This window comes from Exophiala oligosperma (assembly GCF_000835515.1).
Source record: "Exophiala oligosperma strain CBS 72588 unplaced genomic scaffold supercont1.3, whole genome shotgun sequence".
In the NCBI taxonomy this organism is placed as follows: Eukaryota; Fungi; Ascomycota; class Eurotiomycetes; order Chaetothyriales; family Herpotrichiellaceae; genus Exophiala; species Exophiala oligosperma.
In genome coordinates this window covers 2,858,379-2,879,812 of record NW_015622820.1, presented here as the reverse complement: position 1 = coordinate 2,879,812, position 21,434 = coordinate 2,858,379, and the positions used below count along the sequence as shown (strand labels likewise).

Genomic DNA, 21,434 nt, shown 5'->3' with positions numbered 1-21,434 from the left:
GACATCTGGCTGCGCTGTGAGTCCCTGTCCATCATTTGGAGAACCCCAAAAATTTCAGGTAGCCATCCCACCAACGTCCTGCTTCATTCTCGTGCGAACACCTTCATTATTTTCATGGTACGGATAGGTTGTCTCTTCGGAAGAGGAAATCTCAATTACTAGCCAATCGCAACTCCAACAATATCAGTCCTATCGAGTGCTTTGTCATATCACGAATCGGAAACTTCAGTCCTCGAAACACCCGAACAACGCCAACCAAAACACTATCGTGGTAACGCGGCCTTGTGCCCAAGATGGCGATGCAATTGGATTTGTCACAGGCCCAACTGTTGAAGGACGAGACCGGCCGACCATTCATCGTTGTTCGAGACCAAGGAAAGAAGAAGAGAACCCATGGCACAGATGCAGTGAAACAGCATATTGTAGCGGCTAGGACTGTGGCCGGCATTGTCAAGACATCTTTGGGACCCCGAGGCTTGGACAAGATTCTCATTTCTCCCGATGGAGACATCCAGATAACTAACGATGGCCGCACAATCATGTCTGAGATGGAACTTACAAATCCAATTGCAAAACTGATGGTCGAACTGTCGAAGTCGCAGGACGAGGAGATTGGTGACGGCACGACGGGTGTGGTTGTGTTGGCCGCAGCTTTATTAGATCAGGCTGCAGACCTCATTGACAAGGGGATTCATCCAATTCGGATCGCAGACGGCTATGATCAAGCATGCGAAGTTGCAGTTGCACAACTCGACAAGATCAGCGACGAGATACCATTCACAAGAGAACGACAGGAGAATCTAATAAAGGTTGCCAAAACATGCCTGGGCAGCAAAATCGTCAGCAAAGCACATGATCAGTTCGCCAAAATTGCAGTCGATGCTGTCATGTCTGTTGCCGACTTGGAACGCAAAGATGTCGACTTCGAACTTATCAAGGTAGATGGCAAGGCCGGAGGCTCAATAGAGGATTCGCTGCTTGTCAAGGGTGTCATCGTGGACAAGGACTTCTCACACCCTCAGATGCCCAGCGAAGTGAAAGACGCCAAACTCGCTATTTTAACATGCGCCTTTGAACCCCCCAAGCCGAAGACCAAGCACAAGCTGGATATCTCTACCGTGGAAGAGTTCAAGAAACTACAACAATACGAGCAGAACAAGTTCGTTGAGATGATCGATATGATCAAAGCCACCGGAGCCAACCTCGTCATTTGCCAGTGGGGCTTTGATGATGAAGCAAACCATCTTCTTCTTCAAAACCATTTGCCAGCTGTTCGATGGGTAGGCGGGCCTGAGATTGAGTTAATAGCCATTGCCACCAATGGAAGAATCGTGCCCCGCTTCGAGGATTTAAGCAGCGAAAAGTTGGGCAAGGCCGGTATTGTAAGAGAAATGACTTTCGGTACCACCCGTGAAAAGATGCTGGTCATTGAGGAATGTGCAAACACCCGGGCAGTTACTGTCTTTGTACGAGGAAGCAACAAGATGATCATTGATGAGGCTAAGAGATCATTACATGATGCCCTGTGTGTGGTACGAAACCTGGTCAGAGACAACAGAGTTGTATATGGTGGCGGCGCAGCTGAGATTGCATGCTCACTGGCTGTGGAAGATGCAGCCAACAAATCACCTGGCCTGGAACAATATGCTATGAGGGCATTTGCCGACGCCCTTGACTCGGTTCCTATGGCTCTTGCAGAAAACTCTGGACTAAGTCCTATCGAAACACTTGCTGAGGTCAAGTCACGACAAGTCAAGGAGCAGAACTCACGACTAGGTGTGGATTGTATGAGCACTGGCAGCAACGGTAAGAGCTTCCAGATATTGTTCTAGTTTATGCTGACATTGACCTCGTAGATATGCGGGAACACTTTGTCATTGACCCCTTGATCGGAAAGAGGTCACAACTTTTGCTGGCGACACAGCTCTGCCGAATGGTAAGCAAGGGTTTCCAAGTTTATAGATATCGCTGATCAGATTTTTCTCCAGGTGCTCAAAATCAACAATGTGATTATGTCCGGAGATGATGACAACGAGTTCTAAGCTCGTCTATGAAACGATCCAGTATTCTATGGCGTCTGTCAGAGACAAAAAGCGTGCATGAGAAAGGATTCATGAATCTGTATAAAAGATACCCGGACTCGAAATGGGATAGAATCAATCAAGCTCTTGACATCTCTGACTCTGTTCAGCGTGCGCCCCGATTGGGTCGATGTATGATGCCTTCTCTCCCTCATTTATTACCAGATGACTCCTCTGAGGACTGTTGAATCTTTCATAACGAGTGCGTAGAACTGCTGGTATCATCAACTATCGGATTTAAGGATATCTCGGGGATGATGCTTACCTTACGGAGCCAACCCGATCATTCTCCTTGGACATAATTGGATCAAGAGGCGTAAGCCAGCTGCATCCACTTCTGACTCTTTTGGTATCGATGATGCCGCCAGGGAGAGTGCTTCCCTTCCTATCTAGTTGCTGGCAAAAGATGATCAGACCGCGCCCAAGATGATTAAATTTGGTTCCAGCATGATGGGCGTTTACCAGAAATGGTTCCTCGGCGGACCGAGAATGGATAGAAAGGAGTAGAGAAAAGTGTCGTCTCAGAATCTAGTGCGGCGAGATGGAAAGCGCACTATCAAGCATCATCTTTGAAAGACACGTGCCTAGAGAAGCTCGCACCGCGAACGACGACTGGACTGGTGTCACAGATGCGAAAGCCAGGAAAAGAGTTCAGAACAGACTAAATCAGCGTTTATATCGTAGGTTGATTACATCGCTCCAGAGTCACACAGCATTGCATATCACCGGCCAAACTCGATGGGAAAGTATCTGGCTAACCTACAGTTGATTATTCCCACATCTAGGCCGCAGACGAGCTGCTCAGCGAGAGGCTCAACGGGCGTCAGCCAGGTGCAGGAAAGAAACTGGCCGTCCAACTCTTCTCGCAGCTCGGACGCCGCACGTCAAGCCTAGCAAGGTCCAGGCGGATGATGTATCTCCTGGTGCAGAACCCCCTTGTTGCGAATGGCCACTGTATTTTTCTCACGATGTCTCCCGTCGGGGTCATCTCTCATCGCAATCGCTGCACAACTCCCAGGCCCAATCGAAGCCACCTGTGCAACCACCACCATCCTGTTCACCGAATCCGCGAGATCGTCATGATCAGCAGCAGCAGCATGATAACCAAAGCCATCCAGCACTCATAAAACAGCCTCTCGATCACTTCAACTACCATCACCCATCCCCATCTTGCGCCGCCATCCTTGAGAATGGACATGTCCGACGCATTCACCACTATGCTGCGACGACCCTCTGGCCTGCATTTGGGCATCAAATCCTCAGCAGCAATGAGACTTTGGCGTCGGCCTTCTTTCGCCTCAGCATGACCGATGACCTCCTCCTGAACTCCTTCATCTGGCCAGCCGCGCTCGAAATGTCTCTGCACTGTCCTGCCTCCCCAGAGAACGATGCGATTATGCTCACCTGTCAGAACCGCTCACTGTGTCGCGTCCGCATGCACATCGAGAACGACACTGTCAATGACTCGGTCATCTTCGCCGTGCTGGCATTCACCATTAGCGCGACGAATCCAGGTCGCGTTCGAAACGAAATTCCCCGGAACAGGGACGAGGAGGAGAGGGAAGGCTCATGTTTCGGGCTTTTCGCCCCACCGCTCCGTTCTCTGGGTTGGCTCGATTATTTCTCGCACTTCCGCTGGGCAGAGGCACATGTTTCTGCATTGAGACGTCTCGTGTTTGCTCGCGGTGACCTCGATGTGATCACAACTCCGGGCATAGCGGAGCAGGTCCAGTCAACGGACATATTGCAGGCGAGTCTGGGCTTGAAGAAACCCAACTTCGCACTGTGTCAGCTATACAGACACGTCCTGCTGCATCAGGTCAGCGTGGTGCGCCCTCCGAGGGAGCGCGCGAGTGTGTTCTTCCCGGAAGGAGCGGGTCAGGATGATGACGATGACAATGAGGAAATCAAAGATTTGCTACTGGACATGAAAATGTATTGTCGTCTCCTAGACACTGGGTCAGGGAATCCGGCGACGTCGTCGTCGTGGGAGACACACGTCTACAGAAATCTGATCCAGTATAGATTGCTGTTGCTGCCGGAGAGTACGGGACACACGGAGCTCTGTCGATTGGCCATTCTGATCTTCGCGTATGGAGTGATTTATCCGCTGGCTAGGCCGGAGCCGTTGAAGGTGCTTATTGGACGACTCAGGAGGAGGCTCGAGTCTGACGAAGCACGAGTGTCAACCTGTACGAGTAAGAGGACAGAGTTCCTATTGTGGGTGGCTGTAATGGGCGCGATGGGTGCGGGCCACTCAAACGCCGACGACGAGGTTTTCTTCATCAGTCTGGTAAGGATGATCTTGATGCATTTGCAGATACCCAGTCTGGTGAGTCTCAAGGCTGTCATGATGGAGTTTCTCTGGCTTGGTCCTGCTTGTGATCAGGGCGCTCTGGAGCTTTGGACACAGACCCACCATTGAATACGTTGCGTATGGGGTCTTTGGGGTCGCCAGATACCCCGGTACCTAGATTCAGGGCATCGATTGCCGAGCGTCCATCTGACACCCGTGCTTACACGTCACCCCCCTCGCAACGAAGTAAAGACCACCATCGTCGATGAGAGACTTTCCGAGCACTGTACTCGTATGATAGTGCTGTGAGCCGACGCCAGCTTCACCTATGCCCTCTTTTGGGCATCGGGTTTTTTATCGAAATGGCCACTGATCCGCAGGGCACATCTTGGCTGACTGAGCCTACGCCAAACTCACTTCGCGCGTACCATTTAGCCATTTAGCATTATCTAGCTGTCTCGGCGACGGGTGGCTGCATTATCGAGTCAGCTATATTGATATCGATGGAGATCTGCAGTTAAGATGTCCTGTCAAAGGAGACACTATTTGGAGGCACACTCCAGATTGCAAACCTAGTGCCTCCGTGGTGGCGATGCAAACACATGAAGCTGTCCACACGGTCATATGGGATGATTGTATTGAGATGTAATGTCAAGACCTGATAGAGCTGCAGGGGTTTGGAAATTGATACCGTTGGAAAAAGTGGAAATGATCTAAGTGTACGAGTTTTCGGATGCAACGACCGAGCATTTGAAAGTATCTCATCCCAGCACGTTGGATGTTGATATGGATGACCAATCCATCCGAAGTGGTCTCGGAACTGGCAGAGTGACGTAAAGTCTAGCCGGGCGACAGGAACTGCTACACTCAGGGTGGTATCGTCCGGGCGAATGAATACCTCAAGGGATGTGTCATGGCCCATCTGCATTCTCAAGCACACATATCGAGGACATTTGACACATCTGGGCATGCGGCATGCGGCAAGCAGGAATTTGATGGAAGTTTTTGGGGTTTCAGCGAAAGCGTTTGCGCCGTGTCAAGTTTCCCATACTTAGGTGCTCGACGTCAGCCTGATAGCATGGACGGTAGGTCTTTTCGGCTGTAGTTTCCTCGCCGCTGAGGACTGACTCCTGGTCGTACGAGAAACTCGGTGTCAGGCGATGTGTCGATGTCGCTATGCATTAGTTTGAAGGCAAAAAGGAATCTTGTCGACCTTGCAAGGCTGCGAAAGTGGCAAACGATTGGTGTGTAGGAATAAGGAAGAGGTACGGAGTATCTGTCAGGGCAGATTTGACGGCGGAAGCAATGGACCGTAAAGGGCCGTCCAATCCACCGACCTTTGGTACGTTTTAGAGCAACAACTGATGGGAGATTTGACGTGTGGATATACAAGGTAGAAAAGAGATGCAAGATCAAGGAGAGCGGTCTCGAAGGGGGCAACACAAAGTTCGGATACGCCTAACGTCCTATCCGGACTGCAAGGGCCAGCGAGCGAGAGCGCCTAGCCAGCTGGACGTGCCCTCGAGAGGACAGGTGCCCTCCCTGATACATTATGTACAAGGGGGCCTTTGGACACCATGTTGTCAAGTTCGAGTACCTGCGATGGCGGACCGGAGTCATTGAACCGTCCCAGATTTGACCGGTGTCTCTCTCGAGCGTTATCATACAATATTGCAAAAGTCGGTATTCCCGGCCATTCGGTAAGGCTGCGTCAGAAGAGACGAACTACGCACGTACGGAGGCTCAGGACTCCAGACGAGTACTCCCGTAATCCATGGATCAAACAGATACCTATAGGATATCTATCCCGGATGCAGACTGTAAGTCATTTACGGCGGAAACCACACATTCAACCGATGCAAGGTGAGACAAGGCATGAGTATTGAGATGGTTGCTGGCTGATCACTGTTGAAGTTAGGAGCCGACGGATCTTGTTACTCGTACAATACTCCGGACTGTACCTAAATTATTGACGAAGCCCAGCCCTTGTTTTGAGCCCACCCCACCCCCGGCATATGCGAATAGCATTCCGCGGGCGCCAACACCTTACTGCTTGCAGCAATTGGCGTGCCAGCCACCGTTGATGGGAAGCGTCAAACCATCGATCACGATGGACAATAGTTTTGGGTATGGAGTACAAGCTAACCAACAGGCTTGATACTTCCGGAGGGACGGAGGGAAGGGGGAAAGCTCGACAAGCGTGCCAAACGTTTGGCTTCGGACCCAGGGACAAGGTGCGCGATCAGCTGCTTGCGGTTCCGATGGATTGGCATTTCCTTGTTGGTCAACCAAACCAAAGCTGGGCAAACGTTCATCACACACACACCCCCCCCGTATATACTCCGTACGAATTTAAACCCCCTTTACGGAGTGACAGGGTGCCGGGTAAAGGGCTGGCGGTAGCAAGGCCCTTGGGAGGCGATCATTGCTAGTTTCGGAGATATTCGAATTCAATTGCCGGTGACCTGGTGACTTTGTTTTTTTACGGAGTAATATGTGTAGTGGTATGTTAAAGTGCGATAATCCAGGGCTTAAAGAATGGGGGTGGATGCGAATGGGACGAATGGAATACTGTCCTCGTTGCGATTTGCCCTATTGAAGACGCATCATTACAACAAAAGGCCGTCACCGTTTTTCTTTGATCTCGCATTATTTCTCCCAATGGACGCCCCTCAAGCCACGTTCGCAGGGGTTTGTTGATGGTGGTGGTGGTGGTGGTGGTGATCAATTAATGGGTTGATTGCCGACGCCCGTGGGATGTCGCCCCGAAGGAAACGGATTGACTTGTGCATTTGTGACGTGGGAGTCGGCACTCGGTGTAGCACTGCGGGATGGCAAAGGGGATAACGAGTATTTTAGTACCGTACGGCGTATACAATGTCTCGTGCGGTAAGGTAGGTTGCACGGTGGAGGGTGATACAGGATTGGGGTAACACTGTTCGACAAGGCTCGAAGAACAAAAAGACAATGCCGCTACCGAGTACCGAGTACAAGTACACAAGGTAACAAAGTGCTTACGAGGGGGAGGGTTGCAGGAGCATCGAGAGTTGTACTTGCAAAGGTCTGGACAGGGCACAATAATAACGAAAGAATGGATCATTTGCGTGGCACAGACAAGATCGGCTGTTGACCGCATTCGGGTCAAGATCCGGGAGTCGGGAGCCAGAGTGTTGGGGCACAGCCTGGCGATGTTTGTACGAAGTACTGTGAAATAGTTGAAGGTCAAGGCGACAGATGACTACTGTATATTGTACTCCGTAGGATGTGGTTGGTATTGCACATGCCAGTGAAACCTACCCAAACAGACTAGATTTTGTCTAGATCAAATTAGACTCAATTAGATCATACGGTGTACTCACAAGAAAGCAACATCAGAGTAATAGAAACTACTTGAATTAATCAACCGGCCTTCGCCAGAGTTTGTAAAGTACTACTCCGTACAGTATGTGTAACCGCACTCGAGGCAAGAAGGCGGATCAAACAATTCATGACTTTTGTTTTTACTCCGTAACGTACTCGGGAGAGTAGGGGAGTGAGTTATGGAGCACTCGTCTCTAGAGCGTCAGCTGGACATGAAAAAAAGGACTTGCTCTCAAAGAAATTCGCACGTGGACGGCATTTTAGTCTGAACGGGGAAGACGGATGGAAATACTGTAGACATTTGACACTCGCTTACTGGCTCAATCCGGCAGAATTCGAACAGAGTCCAGTTAATGGATACCCCAGCAAAAAGTCACCAAAAAGTCAACTGAGGGTTGCTACGAGAGTTAGTCCGGCTACGAGATACAACGGACGTCTCGAGTCAGCTGCTCTGACAACGCATCTTCATTTTGGGAGCCAAAATCATATGGGATGATTGCGTACTCCGTGCGAGGTGATGGATTGTTGTTACATTGTGTTCTGAATCAGTTGCCACCTTTGGAAACGAGTTAGTATCTCGTGGAGTACGAGTACCTGGTCGACCCTCAGCCTGGGGCCTGGGAACTACCTAGAAGCTTTAGGTACGGAGTAATAATAAAACGCCCCCAGTCTTGTGTGCGTTGTGGCTGAAAAGAGCGACAGCACACAAAGATCCGTGCCGGTGCATGTGACTGACTGAGCCCCCCCAAGACCAATGCCGAATGACCCTTTTTGGCTGGTCCCGGACGTACCATATTCCCCCCAATAATAACAATTTCTCACATGCTACTATTCATTCATTAATTCTTCTCTAATGTGTTACAGTCCATGCTGACGGAGTCCAATAAAACAAAAAAGGCACCTGCACACAGACAGGGGACCGATTGATGGTCTCGTAAAGGCAGGCAGAAAACGTTTGCAGAACTGCTGACACCGGAAACTCCTGGAGAGGTTCTGGGGTTCTTTGGCTCTGTGTCTCTCTTTCGAGCGCCGTTACGAGAAATTGATGCCTGGCCTTTGGGCAAAGTCGTTCGTAACCAGTCCTTGTACTCGGTAACGGTGTGACCGACGACAACAACTTCTCGAGCTATTGGGCTTGTGGGGCTATTTTATCAGTGTCCAGGGAGAAAGCAAGAAGCCGTCAAATAGCCGGGCGGGTCAAAATCCAAAAGGGCCTGTCATTTCAAGTGCAATTCACATTACACGTCCGTGACGGCCCCTCGTGTCTCGAAGCATGCGCCGCCCAACGCAAATCCTTTCCCCTGCGCCCTCGTTCTCGTCCCAAGTCCACTAGCCCCCCCTTCTACAGCGAGAGCCCACTAGCCCCGGCCTAGGGACCGTTAGAGGCCCAAAAGAAAGAAGCCCTGGGCCCTGCCATGTAGGGACAAGACTTACCCGAATCAATGCTGACCCCCCCTGCTTGATTCTTTTTCGTGCCCTGTGCCCCATGGCCTCGCCTCTCTCTCTGTCCATTGCCCTGGTCCCCGGCTTGCCCTCGAGCCTTGCTCCCGCTTTGTTATACCACTTCCTTTCCCCAAGCGCATTCTCTTCCTTCAATTCCTCAACAAACCACATTTTGTCCATGGTAGATTCCATGGCCTACACCCTCGCTTCCCGCTCTACACCCTCTCGAAGTGTTCACTTCATCCCTCTCTCGACACTCTAGCACACCACCTAACCAGTCTCCTTTCTCCCACCCGCTTCCACAAATCCCAACCGTACGGAGCCGATCACCGCATTGCGTCACAAGCCGATCAACACGCACCCAGTTTCCCATCGTATGCGGAAATCGAGATCGAAAGCGATTGTAAACCCCCTCGACTCTTAGTTCAGGGTGCTCCTCTGGTCTCGCAACTACACTTTCCTCCTCCCTCTCCTCCCTCCCCCGATTTCTGGTTCGATCCCACCAGAAATGCCGCTCGAAATGGCATCTTGTCCGGTGCCCGAAGTCCTACAACTCGACGCACTGAAGATGCACCAGATCGATCCTGCCAACGCCATCAGTCTAAAAGCAATGTGGACAATGTTTAACAAGTGTTCGGAGACCATCAAAGAAGGCCACAGATATGAGAACATGAGCTGGCGGGTATGGTCTCGCGAGTCCCTGTGTGTAACGCCAGTCGATTCGCCGCCCACCGTATCACGGGCGCCCTCGTTATCCCACTCCTTCTCTTCAGACGACAGCTTGAACGAGAAGCCGCTCTCGACCCGATCGAGATCCTTTGGACAAGATGAATGCGCTAGTTCCCTCTCGAAATCACGCCACTTGACTCCCGATGCACTTGAAAAGATCATGGTAACGATAAAAGAGAAGACGGCCCTGTGCCCCTTGTCCCCTTCCATACAAGCCAGTGTCCCTGCGCTACCCGAGCCCTCTTCAATACCGAAAGTTGAACAACAAGACGAGTCCAGACCTATGCACGATTCGACGGAGTCGTGTTTGTCCGCCACGACAACCGCCACGAGGAGTACGATGGCTCGCCAGAGCGAACATCGTGATTCCGACACTTCGGTCTCCTCGGATGGCTTGATACGTTCTGGGTCGGTGGTCCATGGTTTCTCTCCAGCCACCTCGTCCTTCCGACAGCGCAAAACCAGCATTGGGATGCATCCAGTGCCTTCGTCCAAGCTGAATACAAAAGCCCCTCCCCCAATCAAGGCCGGCATTTTCACGCTCGGCGGATCGTCGGAGGATGATGAGTCGTCCTTTGAGCAGAGAGTGCTTTCACACAAGGCACCCCCACCAAGGAGCTCGCTGTCCCAAAGTCTAAGTAAAACAACCTTGCAAGGTTCCCAGTCGAAACTGCAGCCAAAGAGAACGTCGTTTAAAGATGTGGTTGCGGAAAGAAGAATACAAGAAGATGCGGAGAACGACGAGGGCGCCATCGAGAGTAGTGATGAGGAAGACGACACTGACGAAGTCATTGAGTCGGCCATCGACGAGGACGAGGAAGAAGATGGCGACGAGTGGGAAGATTCCAATTCAGACGACGGAAATGGAAGAGTCGCCCAAGAACCTCATCTTTTCCGACGGGTCGACAGTCGTCCTGACTTGGTATCTCGACGATCAATGCTGACCCTAGCTCTCAACAAGTCACAGACTGGACTTAACCACGCATACTCACAACCTGCACTCCATCGGGCTCGCGCTCCATCTACACAGGCAGAGACAATGGGCGTCTCTCCGGATGAAGATGATGGTATGATGATGCAGAGCTCAGGTCGACGACCGATAAAGATACCACCTCCTAATCCAACGGCGAAATCTGTGGCGCATTCCCCTCGGACTACCAGGAGAAATATGTTGTCAACAGAGCTGACAGAATCTCTACGCAAAAATCTACTCTGGGAAAGACAACAAAAATCCCAAACTGCCAACGCCTTCCTCAAGCGACGAACCGCTCAGAGCATGGCCAACCTTCAATCTCATACCATGCCACAAACAGGGCCCCCACGAGCCCCTCCACTAGGAGCCCTACAGGAAACTTCCAAGAACAACTCTTGGAATCACTACTTTGACAATCCTTGGGAATATCACGCCAAGGGCTGGTAGATTCCAAAACGACGTTTATGTTTTTTTGTTTTTGAATGGTTTGTTTTTGTCTTGCGTTCTTAGCGACTTTGATGTTATGTATGTGTTCATGACCTTGATACCTAGTTTATCAATGGACGACAAAGGGGGGTAAATTGGAAAAAAAGAAACGTGGATGGTGAGGCCACGCCCCATCCCTCGGTTCCAATCCAGGCACACATGTCTCGGGATTCTCTTGCGAAAGGGTGTTTTCTCGGGGATTGGTCCAAAAGTGAGAAGAGAAAGATCTATGAATCATGCCCAACGAGGTCACTTTACCCTGCATCGTATGCTGTCTATCTCCCCCGGAGCAATCCGAAGGGGAGAGATGGAAACGTTGTCACGTTTTTCGTTTTTGTTGTTTTGCATCGTATGATGTGGAACACCCAAACCATGTACTATATATCACGATATGTCATTACGGGAAGCACCCTCTGACCTAATGCTGAAAGCATAACAATAGCTTTTGTGTATCAATAGTATTGAAATCTACAAAGTATTTGCAACCATATTTGCAGTAACGTATCACGTGTGTCCCTTGTCCGTAGTGGCTTGTTCGATATCTACAGTACTGTAGGTACCTACTCCGTACTTGGTAGCGAATACGTTTGGTTGGGTGGAGTTGTTGTGTACACCGATGGGCTGGCTCGATGTTGTTTGGGACGGTACCGGCCGCCGCGCCTGGGCAAAAAGGTCACAAGAGGTTCGAGGCATCAAAAGTTATGCTCATGTGAACAAGTAATTTTCTTTTTCCTTTTTTTTTGATGATCATTCTTTCTGGTCACGCAGCAGGGGACGAATTATTACAACGTCTGTGTTGAATGATTATTGGTCACTCTTTTTTTTGGTATTTATTATCTCACGCAACACTTGAAATCGTTTTTGGTGGTATGTTACACCTACTCCTGTACCTACCTCGGCCCTAGGTAAGGAGTCTCTTGATCAGCTGGTCGGGTCAAGGCGCTGAGGTGAGGAAAAGAAACAAACGACAACGAATTTGCCAAATACGAGGACGGTACAGTCGATCGATCGACCGATCGATCGACTGGTTATATCAGCCAGGAGAAAAAAAAGGAAAGAATATATCTAGGTATACTTTGAAAAAAGAATACTCCGTAGTGTGTGAGGAATGCTTCCGTGAAGAGAAAAAGAAGATGAATAAGGCAGTGACAATACCTTGTTCGTGCCCTCTGACGAAATCCTAACGGAGTATTCGGCATTATTTTTTTTTTACCAGAAGCTTACAAAGTACGTGGCAAGGCACGGCAAAGCGAGGGGATTTGAAAGTATGGAAGGAATTAGAGCCCCTCCTAAGTCTCCATTGATCGGTGACTAACGAGTTTCTCGTCATCATTTCACTCTCGATATTGAAAGAAGCAAAGGGAAAGTAAAAAGCGAAGAAGGGAACGAAATAGTAGAGGAGGAGGAGGAGGAGGAAGAACAGAGAATAGGTGCGAAAGTCGGACCGAGAAAATGCTATAGTAAGCCGGGGGGAGATTGTGTGGAAAATGCAATGCATTGAGCCGCGTTGTTGTTGTTGTCAACTTCGTCCTGAACCCTTGTGAAATAATGAGTTCTCAGATGGCGTGACTTGTGTGATGTAAGCGAGAGAAGGAGAGAAAAAGAAGGAGGTAGAGAGCGCGCGTGTGTGTTGAGAGGATTGTAAAAAACACAACCATCGTTTGAACAAGGGTTTTGTCGTTGAACGAGGACTATAACTCGTAAAAGGTGTCCCCCCCTCCGCGCGGACGTAACTCGCTCTTTTTGTATTCTCTTCGACCGGATACGTCGGTCCGTCGTCGTAAATCGTACCAGGGAGCGCGTTATGTTATGGATGTGGACGGGTAATACTCCGTTCGAGATTGAGAGAGGGTGGTAAGAGGCATGCATGATGATATTGTTCCGTTACCAGGTATTAGTAGTCCATCGGTGGGTTACTACTGTAAGCGAGACATGGCCAGGCCGTGACAGTTCTGTCCCTCTCTTCGACCACTATCCCACGGTGCGTGCCGTACGTGTGGTTCTGGGTTGCGGATTAATTTACGGATGTACCTGACCATTCGTACAGAGTATGCGATGGGACCAAGGGGGAGTAGGGAAGTCACAAGTACGAGTAAGACAAGGGTTTTGGAGGTGATGTGTTTGGAATTGAGTAGGAAATTCACAGATAGTCATTGGTGCCTGATTTGAGTTGCATGTAACAAGGTAAATAACACCTGGTGACTTGCCATATTCCGTCCCAATCTCGTACTTTTGGGTAGTATATAACCTAGCATCCAAAGGTGCGGGAGGGTGGTTGTCAGACAGGACATAACAAAGACACTCACATGAGCAAAGTTCTAGACGTTACGAGTTATGAAGTAAAGCAAAAGTGATCAGCCATATATGTATCCATTGTGAGAGTACTCGTGTACACAGTGTTTTACGTGAAATGCATGACAGGTCAACGGGGATGGAGAGTTACCGGGTACTGTACAGAGTATTCTTACAAGTGTTCCCTGATTGTCAGGGTCTAGACTGACTTTCTCAATCCTAAACCGTACCTTTAGGGCCACCAGGCACACACAAACGACAAAGACTCGTACTAGGTCGAGACTAGTTGATCAAAGTAGGCGATAATTTCTGAGCTTGTGACCTGACAGCAGATGTTTGTTGTTCTTGGGATCAGCCGTGTCTGGAGTTCTAGAATCACGACTTTTTATGGAGCAATGGTTCTAGTCGTTGGGGGATAAATTAGGTGTCTATACGGAGTACTTAGGTACGAATATGGAGTCGGGAGGGGGCCAGGCTGCGTATATTGTAGGACCTCGTAGGGATACAGAGGGCTGAGATGTGAACGACAGTTCTCCATACCTGAGTGTGCTCCGTACTGTCATTTGACATTTTGGTGACAAGAGGCAGTGCACCTGAGTTGTTTGTTGAGATTAACTTGTTGTAACTCCATAGCATTGAGACAATGACATGCCCTTGTTGAAAAGTGTGGCAAGGCTGAAAATAAAAACAATCACGCTCAGCCACAGTGAATATCTAGCCACGAATTGAGATATGGGCATTCGTTTGCTCCAAATCCAAAACACCATACGCGTACGGAGTATTACTTCACCGCATTTGGCCTTGGAGAAATTGGAGATACTGGACTCCTACGAGGACCCTCCGTACTGTACGTACGTCGTTGGACGATCCTTTCCTTGAGACTGGCGAGAACTTGCAGAACTCGTTGATCAACCCGCGAGTGGCTTTGCAACTTGGTTCCCACAAGGTGAATCATATGACCGCCCATTCCTTCCAAACGAGTCGGACCCTTGCAGCACTGTTGGCAAGTCCAGGTCCAGGCCTCAGAACCGAGCCTTGGACTGCATGGATGGACAATACCTCCTCCTGATGATCATTTTGTGTAACACTGATGACTCCGCAACGCAGACAGAAAAAGATGTCTGACAGGCCGCTGTTGGTGGTTCAAGTTTGAAAACTGACGAGGTACAGAAGGAATACAGATGTAACCAAACATGTGACAATTACTGTTGTAGATGAAACCCGAGTACGGTTCGTGTTCATCATGTGTCTCCTTCGGCCTCTACCCTACCGACGTGCATCACGCACTCCGCAGTCTTGTGTACCTGAGCGCCTGCAAGGGTCTCTGCCGAGTTTCCAACGCTTACCATCGACCATACTTGTAATTGCTACGTCGCGATCCTTCCATACCCGTTGTCATTGAGATGGGAGAAAAAAGGATCTGCAGGATTTGAAAAGACTTTGTGGTCTCTTTTGTTTGCCTCTGATGGTACAAAGGATGACTTGCCACAGAATTGACAAGGTTTATTGTACCACTGTACTCCTAACTGGGTCTTCAAGCCGTCGTTTTTGTCTTTTTGATGATTCAATCCGAGTGGATGAGGATTACGACTGTACTAGCTGTGCACGAGCCTTGCAAACCCTTCTGTCACTACACCCCTGTAATGTTGTTGCACTCACCGAGGTACACCGCCAGGTACCTCAGGAATTCGACTCTTTTTTTACCTGGCCATGTGGACTCGGCGTATTCCTGAGGACGGTCAGCAATTTCTTCCTCTTCCTTCCATCACATCTCCGAATTATATTCGTGAGGCGAGGCGGTCGGCCGAGGTCCAACACAAGAGGCCGATGCGGCAAAGGACAATTTCGCCAGGCATCTATTCTCCCTGGACATCTCGGGCTTCATGTGTCCGGAAGGCAAAAAAATTCGACCCTCGGAGGCTAGGCAACACCGTTCGCTAGGATCAACGTCACCGTGACCCGTTTGGAGATAATGAGGATTTCACAAGCATCAGGGAGAAACAGCTTTCCTTCACAGCCTCGGTGATTCAACGCCCCCCGAGATGTCCAGGATGGAACTGTGGTTGGCGCCGATCTGCTACAGCTTCTGTTGGCGATTGTCTCAGACGGTGCGGCCCAACGGACCCCAAACTGGGAACCTGGTCGCCGTGAGAATATAATGACCCATTTCATTTGGCCTTGATCTCAAGGGATGGCTTCACAAAACCCGGGAAATCTGGTGACGAATGGGATGGTACCTAAACATATGACGAGGCTGAGTTTGTGACAGACTGTTGCTCCGGAAGAAGGGAAGTTCTCATTCGAGGGTCATTAAATTCCATTTCGGGGTTAGACATTCGAACTTTGTACCCGAGCTAACGACCCAGGACGACTCGTAAACCCTCACTGCCCCTGGACAGTACAATGGGTAATCACTCCGGCACGACGACAGTGAGCATGCATGGGTGTCTCTGAGCAGTAGCTCTTGCGAGCCCCGCCGCCGAGATATAGCACCTGCTACCTCAGTTTCCGTCATTAATCTACTCTTAACTGACCAAGGATGCGGTCACTCTTTTACTGACGTAGATTGGAGATGATCTGTGGTCTACAGCTAGTAAACTGTCACAACCACGCGGGAACGACGTCAGGGCGTTTTGAAATACAAGCCATCATCTCTGGAAACTTGGTCGTGGGAACTTACCCCCATCAAGGCTTCCCAACTTTGTGGGGCCACCTCATGAAGTCACAAAGGACCGACGGCGTGAGGGAGGATGAGTATTACGGGTACGTACTTGTGAGAGGATCCGTTACTCCGCAAGACGGAGTAGCCTTTGCGGGGGACACATCCGGGGCATTTTTGTGGATGCACCCGTACGAGTACTGGGTCGGAACAGTACATCTCCTTCAGGTCAAGGCCCCCTGATGACCACCATAACCTCCTCATTATTCCCAGGAACATGTCAGATTGGTCCACTCGTACGAAACATCCGGTGACCATTCCTGCTTCGGTGACATTCATCATCCTTGGATCAGCGGAATACTCCCATCAGTCGATCCTACGGTGGCCTAGAAACAGACCTTCACAGACGCTACCAATGGCGTTGTGGAGCACCAACAGAACTTGAAACAGTGTGTCACGCACCATCTCCCCTTCTCCGCAACGCAAGGCTGTATCTTCTTCCATTTGGCCATCTGCCGAGGTATCTTTGTACCTCCCAGGTTGGAAATTCATGAGACTGCTTGCAATACCCTGAACACAAAGCGGCGGTATGGTTAATGCATTACGACGCCCTTCTCCTGAACGGCAAGTGCACAAGGCCCACACACGACAAGGGGGCGTCTGTGAGACCACACCGCTGCAATGATGCAGAGGTCGCTTTGAAGAGCACACAGGACCATCGATGCTACAGAGACTTGTTGATGTAGCTGTGGAGACCGTCCCTTTCTGCCTGGTACAAGTTTCGTCGCTTCATTTTGCCGTGGGAACGACGAGCTACTTGTCTACAGGGTACGTTTGCATGATGGTAGCTGAACGTTGAAATTCAAATGACCTTTGGAATATTTCACAAGCTATTACGCCCCATGTTCTTACCACTTTCAGAAAGTCGGCAACCAAAGATCCATATCGGACCGGCACAATGGTACGATACAGCACGGAGTATTGGGAACGACCACGCTACCAGTGACCCAGCACGTGGAGGACGATGTGACCTTCTTGAAAGGAATGTGGGACATGACCAGGACAGGGAGTCAAGAATCTTTCCCTACTACGAGCTCCGTAGCTGCTCCGTGGATGCAATCACTCAAGAAGTTGGCCGGGGTGAGCGAGATTGCACTCTTCGAGAGGAGGAACACGGGTGGTGGGACCTACCCATTTTGATCGAATATGGAAGGTGGCAATTCATTATTTCCAACAGTATCCGCACGAAGCATGAGTTTCGTCCTGGAAAAAGATCTTGGACAAACACTTGGTTCCGCGCTGGATTGAGAAGTGGTCGCCGGTGGTTTGGGTTCAGATGTTATCCACCATGGCAGATCAGCCATGGCAAGGAGACAAGACTCGAAGTCGGCGTCAGCATGGGCAATAACAGCCCCGAAAACAATACGAGAACAACGAGGCTTTGCATACAGATCGGAAAAAAAATTACCAACCAACCTTCTGACTTTGAGGATACCGAGGTGGCCGAGGCATCCAAAGATTGCCGAACCAAGGTGCCGACAGAAGGGGTTCGACTACCAGACCGACCACGAAGATATCGGCACCTGGCATGTGTACAGAATTACTGTTTGGGTGGTTAACCCACTTGCGAAAAGGAGTCTCGTCAATCTCGTCTTGACCTCGTCAGTTGACCCATACTGGGGGTCTTAGAGTCTTGTGTGTTTGCGAGTCACGGAGTTGACTTTTGCTACCAAAACATACCATCATATTGGTTCACGTTATGGACTTTTATACAAGGAATAGATAATCAAGACATGCATATACGAGATCGCCACACCGTCCTGATCATGAGCGGTTGTAGCACCACGCGTCAACTGAAGCCGAGTCGGACAGATCGACGACAACGGGCCGTGAGATCTACCTATCACAAGGGGTGATTGGAATGTGATCAGGCGACGACGCATCCATCCAATAGGTCGTACCGAATGTTGATCGAAAAGGCGGACGCTCCCTTCCGCTCCCGGGAGGGGGGGGAGGCGCACAGTTGGTACGTATTCCTTGTTTTTTCAGGCCTCCCCTTGAGTGTGAGGTAAGGGTCATCAACTCGAAGAACGAGTCAATCAGTGGTACGGAACATTGTCAACGGGAGCTTTCGTAAAGGTTGCACTCGGTAGGTCAAAGCAACTAAGGAAATATGAAGGCCGAATCATAAAAATCATGTGATGGTATTATACTTTGATGAGTTCTTTACTGCCAGGCCCCGTGGAAAATGCAATGCACATGGTGTTTAACTCCACAAGCCAGGCATGCGACGCATATTGGTACTATCTATGTACCTAGTATGAAGCATGGAGTACTCGGACAGAATAGGCAGTCGCGGAAACGGTGTGAAAAAAAAGGGGGGCAGGGCAGATGATAACGGAACATTGTCTACACGCTTTGGGCCAGATGTGGAAGGAGGATTGTAAGGTAACTACTCCGTACTAGTACGAGTACGAGTACGAGTAGGAGGGTTTCGAAAGCACACCCTCCATGTGAGAAGCGATTTACTCGTATCAAAGTGTTACTTTGGTTCCTACAGGTGTTTGCCAGGCTAACTCCACTATGCCCCCGAGAGAGAGAGAGAGAGAGAGAGAGAAGACAACTACACAGTATGTACAACGGGCTGTTGGTCCCAGTGCAACGGTTTGATTGATACTCGTACCCGCCCGCCGGAAAGTGGGGGTTTTGGTTGTGTAGGAAAGAAGGTGTTGTGACCTAGTAACGTTCCACGTGGGATTCTGTGGTTGCAAGTGTGTGTTTTTTGAATTTTACTCGAGTAGAAAGGTGGTGGGTGGTGTTTGTTGGTGGTGGTTTTATTGGATGATAAGACTAGGCAAGGGGATGAAGAGAAAGTGACTACACTACAGGGTAATGAGTACTACGTAAAAGTGTACAAGGTACAAGAAGTGGTGACAAGTGAGGAAGAAATACCTAACTGACCAGTAGTTTTGAATCACGTTGCACAATTCCAATGTACAATGGGCTCTCGTACACGGCGTTTACTTGGTTCAGTGAGGATCACGAGTTGATTCGCTTCAACCGTGTTGTCCTTAAGACAGAAGAGTTTGATCTTCGGTATCAATGGTATTGACAATGTAATGGCAATCCGAATACTTTTCACTCCGTACTGTAAACAACCTACTTACAACGAACCGGGCCACCAGTGATCGGCGCAAAACACCATTCGTACAGTATAAAGAAGGTCACAAGTCACAGGTAACAAGTCATATTTACGTAGTCACGAGCTACAAGGCGAATTGAAAAAAAAGGGAAATCCAGTCCTCCCGTATAACTCATACTAGAGGGAAGTTTCGTGGGCCTTTCTATCGGCATTATCCACAGAACAAGAACAAAGTCCTCTCCGTAAAGACCCAATGATGTCACCTGTGGGTTTACGAGAAGATCTTCCTCTGGAATCTGGAGAAGAATGATGATTTTACCATTTCAATTTTGGCTTCCCTGGTTTCATCTGGTTTACGTTATGGGATATTCACAATTCACAACACCTCGTATTCTCGTACTCGTATGAAGCCTCGGAACCGCTCCATGAAAACATCACTTTCCCCTAATCTACGAGGTTTATTTTCCTCGAGTTCAGAAAAAGATCAAACGCTCCGCTCAAGTTACATTAACTTTAGTAACCGTTGATGGATAAATAACCGAGGGCGTTTCGGAATATGTTCCAGCCACCTTCAATTCAGAAGGGGAGAGAGAAGATCAGCCAAACGTCTACGCGCCAGAGTAGTCACTTGACCACCTTCAACTTGTACTTCTCTTCGCCCCCCCCTCGCCCCCTCGCCTCCTGTAACCCAAAACAAACAAACAGGGGACAGAACTGTTCGTTTTGCCTCATTAATTGCCGATAACGACGAATCGCTAACTTGTAAACCCGTCCTTTGTGTTGCTCAACCATTTCATTCGATAATCCGTCACCATAGTCATCACGCCCCTCTCGGACTTGTCTCGTACTCAGCCCCCCTTTGGCGCGTACTTTTTGAATTGTGAAAATGGGAGCCTGATCAGCCCCCCTTTCGTGGTGGCCGGTGATTGACAACTCATCACTTCACAAGTCACTTGACGATGCATTTTGTCGATTCGCATTTGTTGCCTTTTCGCTCGCCGAGCGATTACTCGATCACGGAGTATCAAGTTAGGTAGGTATTCTGCCTTGCTTTAGGCTGATTGCAAACAATTGGTGCCAGCCCATCTTCCAACCCTTGGCCCCCTTCTGCTCGATTCCTCGGGCGGACGACAACATGAAATATTGTGCAAGAAAGGTATCGCGTGATGTTATTTCAAAGTCGGTCAAAAGGGCCATTTGCCTCTTTAGGTGGCCTGCCGCGACATCGTTGCGACCTTCATCATGCAACGAGATGTGTTGTATCGACTAGTAAAGATGGAGTCAGTAAGCACCGGGTAAATTCAACCTTCATCAAACGGTGACTTCCTTCAGCTCATGACAATGAACTTGACTACTTCAAGAGTCGGTTGTTATGATGACGAGGACTATTTTCAGCTTTGTTTTGAACGTCCGCGACGGTGTCATTTGATCTTTCTGTACAACACATCTTGTCGGCCCTCCTCATGACAAGCTTGGTTGGTGGATCAGGCCCTCGGACAAGTGTTTGTGGGACGTTGGAGTTTCATGGGCTCTGCGGTAGATGTTTTGTTCAAGATCATGCATTGAGTTGAAGTTTGACCCTTTGCTCCGCGGGGGCTTATTGGGATCATGGAAGTTCGTCCCTCTCAGAACGGCGGATCGATACTATGCTTGTTGCGAACAGGAAAAGTCACCTCCGGCGGTGATATCTGGAGTTCAGGTCAGAATGATTGCCGGCGCTGGGAATCCTTGTGCTTGCATACGGATCCTGTGGTCATACAGTGGCACTTGCACCTCACGCATCGTGAGCATGTTGGAGGGAAGCACTCAAGGCAGTGGCACAAGGCTCCGCGAGGCTGAATACCCCGGATCACGTTGCGATGAGTCATCAGGCCTTGGCTTGACTCACACAGCCTTGTCTTCGCCACATGTCTCGGTGAATAGCATCATCGCACCTCTTCCAGACTGTTCGTAGATCTTAATCGCTTCTTTCT

General features: G+C 49.6%; 3 protein-coding genes across 3 annotated transcripts; all 3 read left to right on the top strand.

Moving 5' to 3' along the window:
• Window positions 1-68: 68 nt before the first annotated feature.
• Window positions 69-2,541, top strand: PV06_03786 (T-complex protein 1 subunit epsilon). Its single transcript, XM_016404600.1, has 3 exons — window positions 69-1,806; window positions 1,857-1,936; window positions 1,989-2,541. The coding sequence occupies exons 1-3, from the start codon at window positions 294-296 to the stop codon at window positions 2,040-2,042; spliced, it is 1,647 nt and encodes a 548-aa protein (XP_016265605.1). The 5' UTR covers window positions 69-293; the 3' UTR covers window positions 2,043-2,541.
• Window positions 2,524-4,506, top strand: PV06_03785 (uncharacterized protein; the record flags this gene model as incomplete). Its single annotated transcript, XM_016404599.1, has 3 exons — window positions 2,524-2,761; window positions 2,867-4,374; window positions 4,402-4,506. The coding sequence occupies exons 1-3, from the start codon at window positions 2,623-2,625 to the stop codon at window positions 4,504-4,506; spliced, it is 1,752 nt and encodes a 583-aa protein (XP_016265604.1). The 5' UTR covers window positions 2,524-2,622.
• Window positions 4,507-9,336: 4,830 nt separating this feature from the next.
• PV06_03784 (uncharacterized protein) lies at window positions 9,337-11,852 on the top strand. Its single transcript, XM_016404598.1, has one exon. It carries the CDS (start codon window positions 9,689-9,691, stop codon window positions 11,327-11,329), a length of 1,641 nt encoding a protein of 546 aa, XP_016265603.1. The 5' UTR covers window positions 9,337-9,688; the 3' UTR covers window positions 11,330-11,852.
• The last annotated feature ends 9,582 nt before the right edge of the window (window positions 11,853-21,434 follow it).

Coding starts and splice junctions, on each gene's coding strand:
- PV06_03786 (XM_016404600.1), top strand. CDS start 294: ATGGCGATGCAATTGGATTTGTCACAGGCCCAACTGTTGAAGGACGAG. Junction 1,807..1,856: donor TATGAGCACTGGCAGCAACG/GTAAGAGCTTCC, acceptor TTGACCTCGTAG/ATATGCGGGAACACTTTGTC. Junction 1,937..1,988: donor CGACACAGCTCTGCCGAATG/GTAAGCAAGGGT, acceptor ATTTTTCTCCAG/GTGCTCAAAATCAACAATGT.
- PV06_03784 (XM_016404598.1), top strand. CDS start 9,689: ATGCCGCTCGAAATGGCATCTTGTCCGGTGCCCGAAGTCCTACAACTC.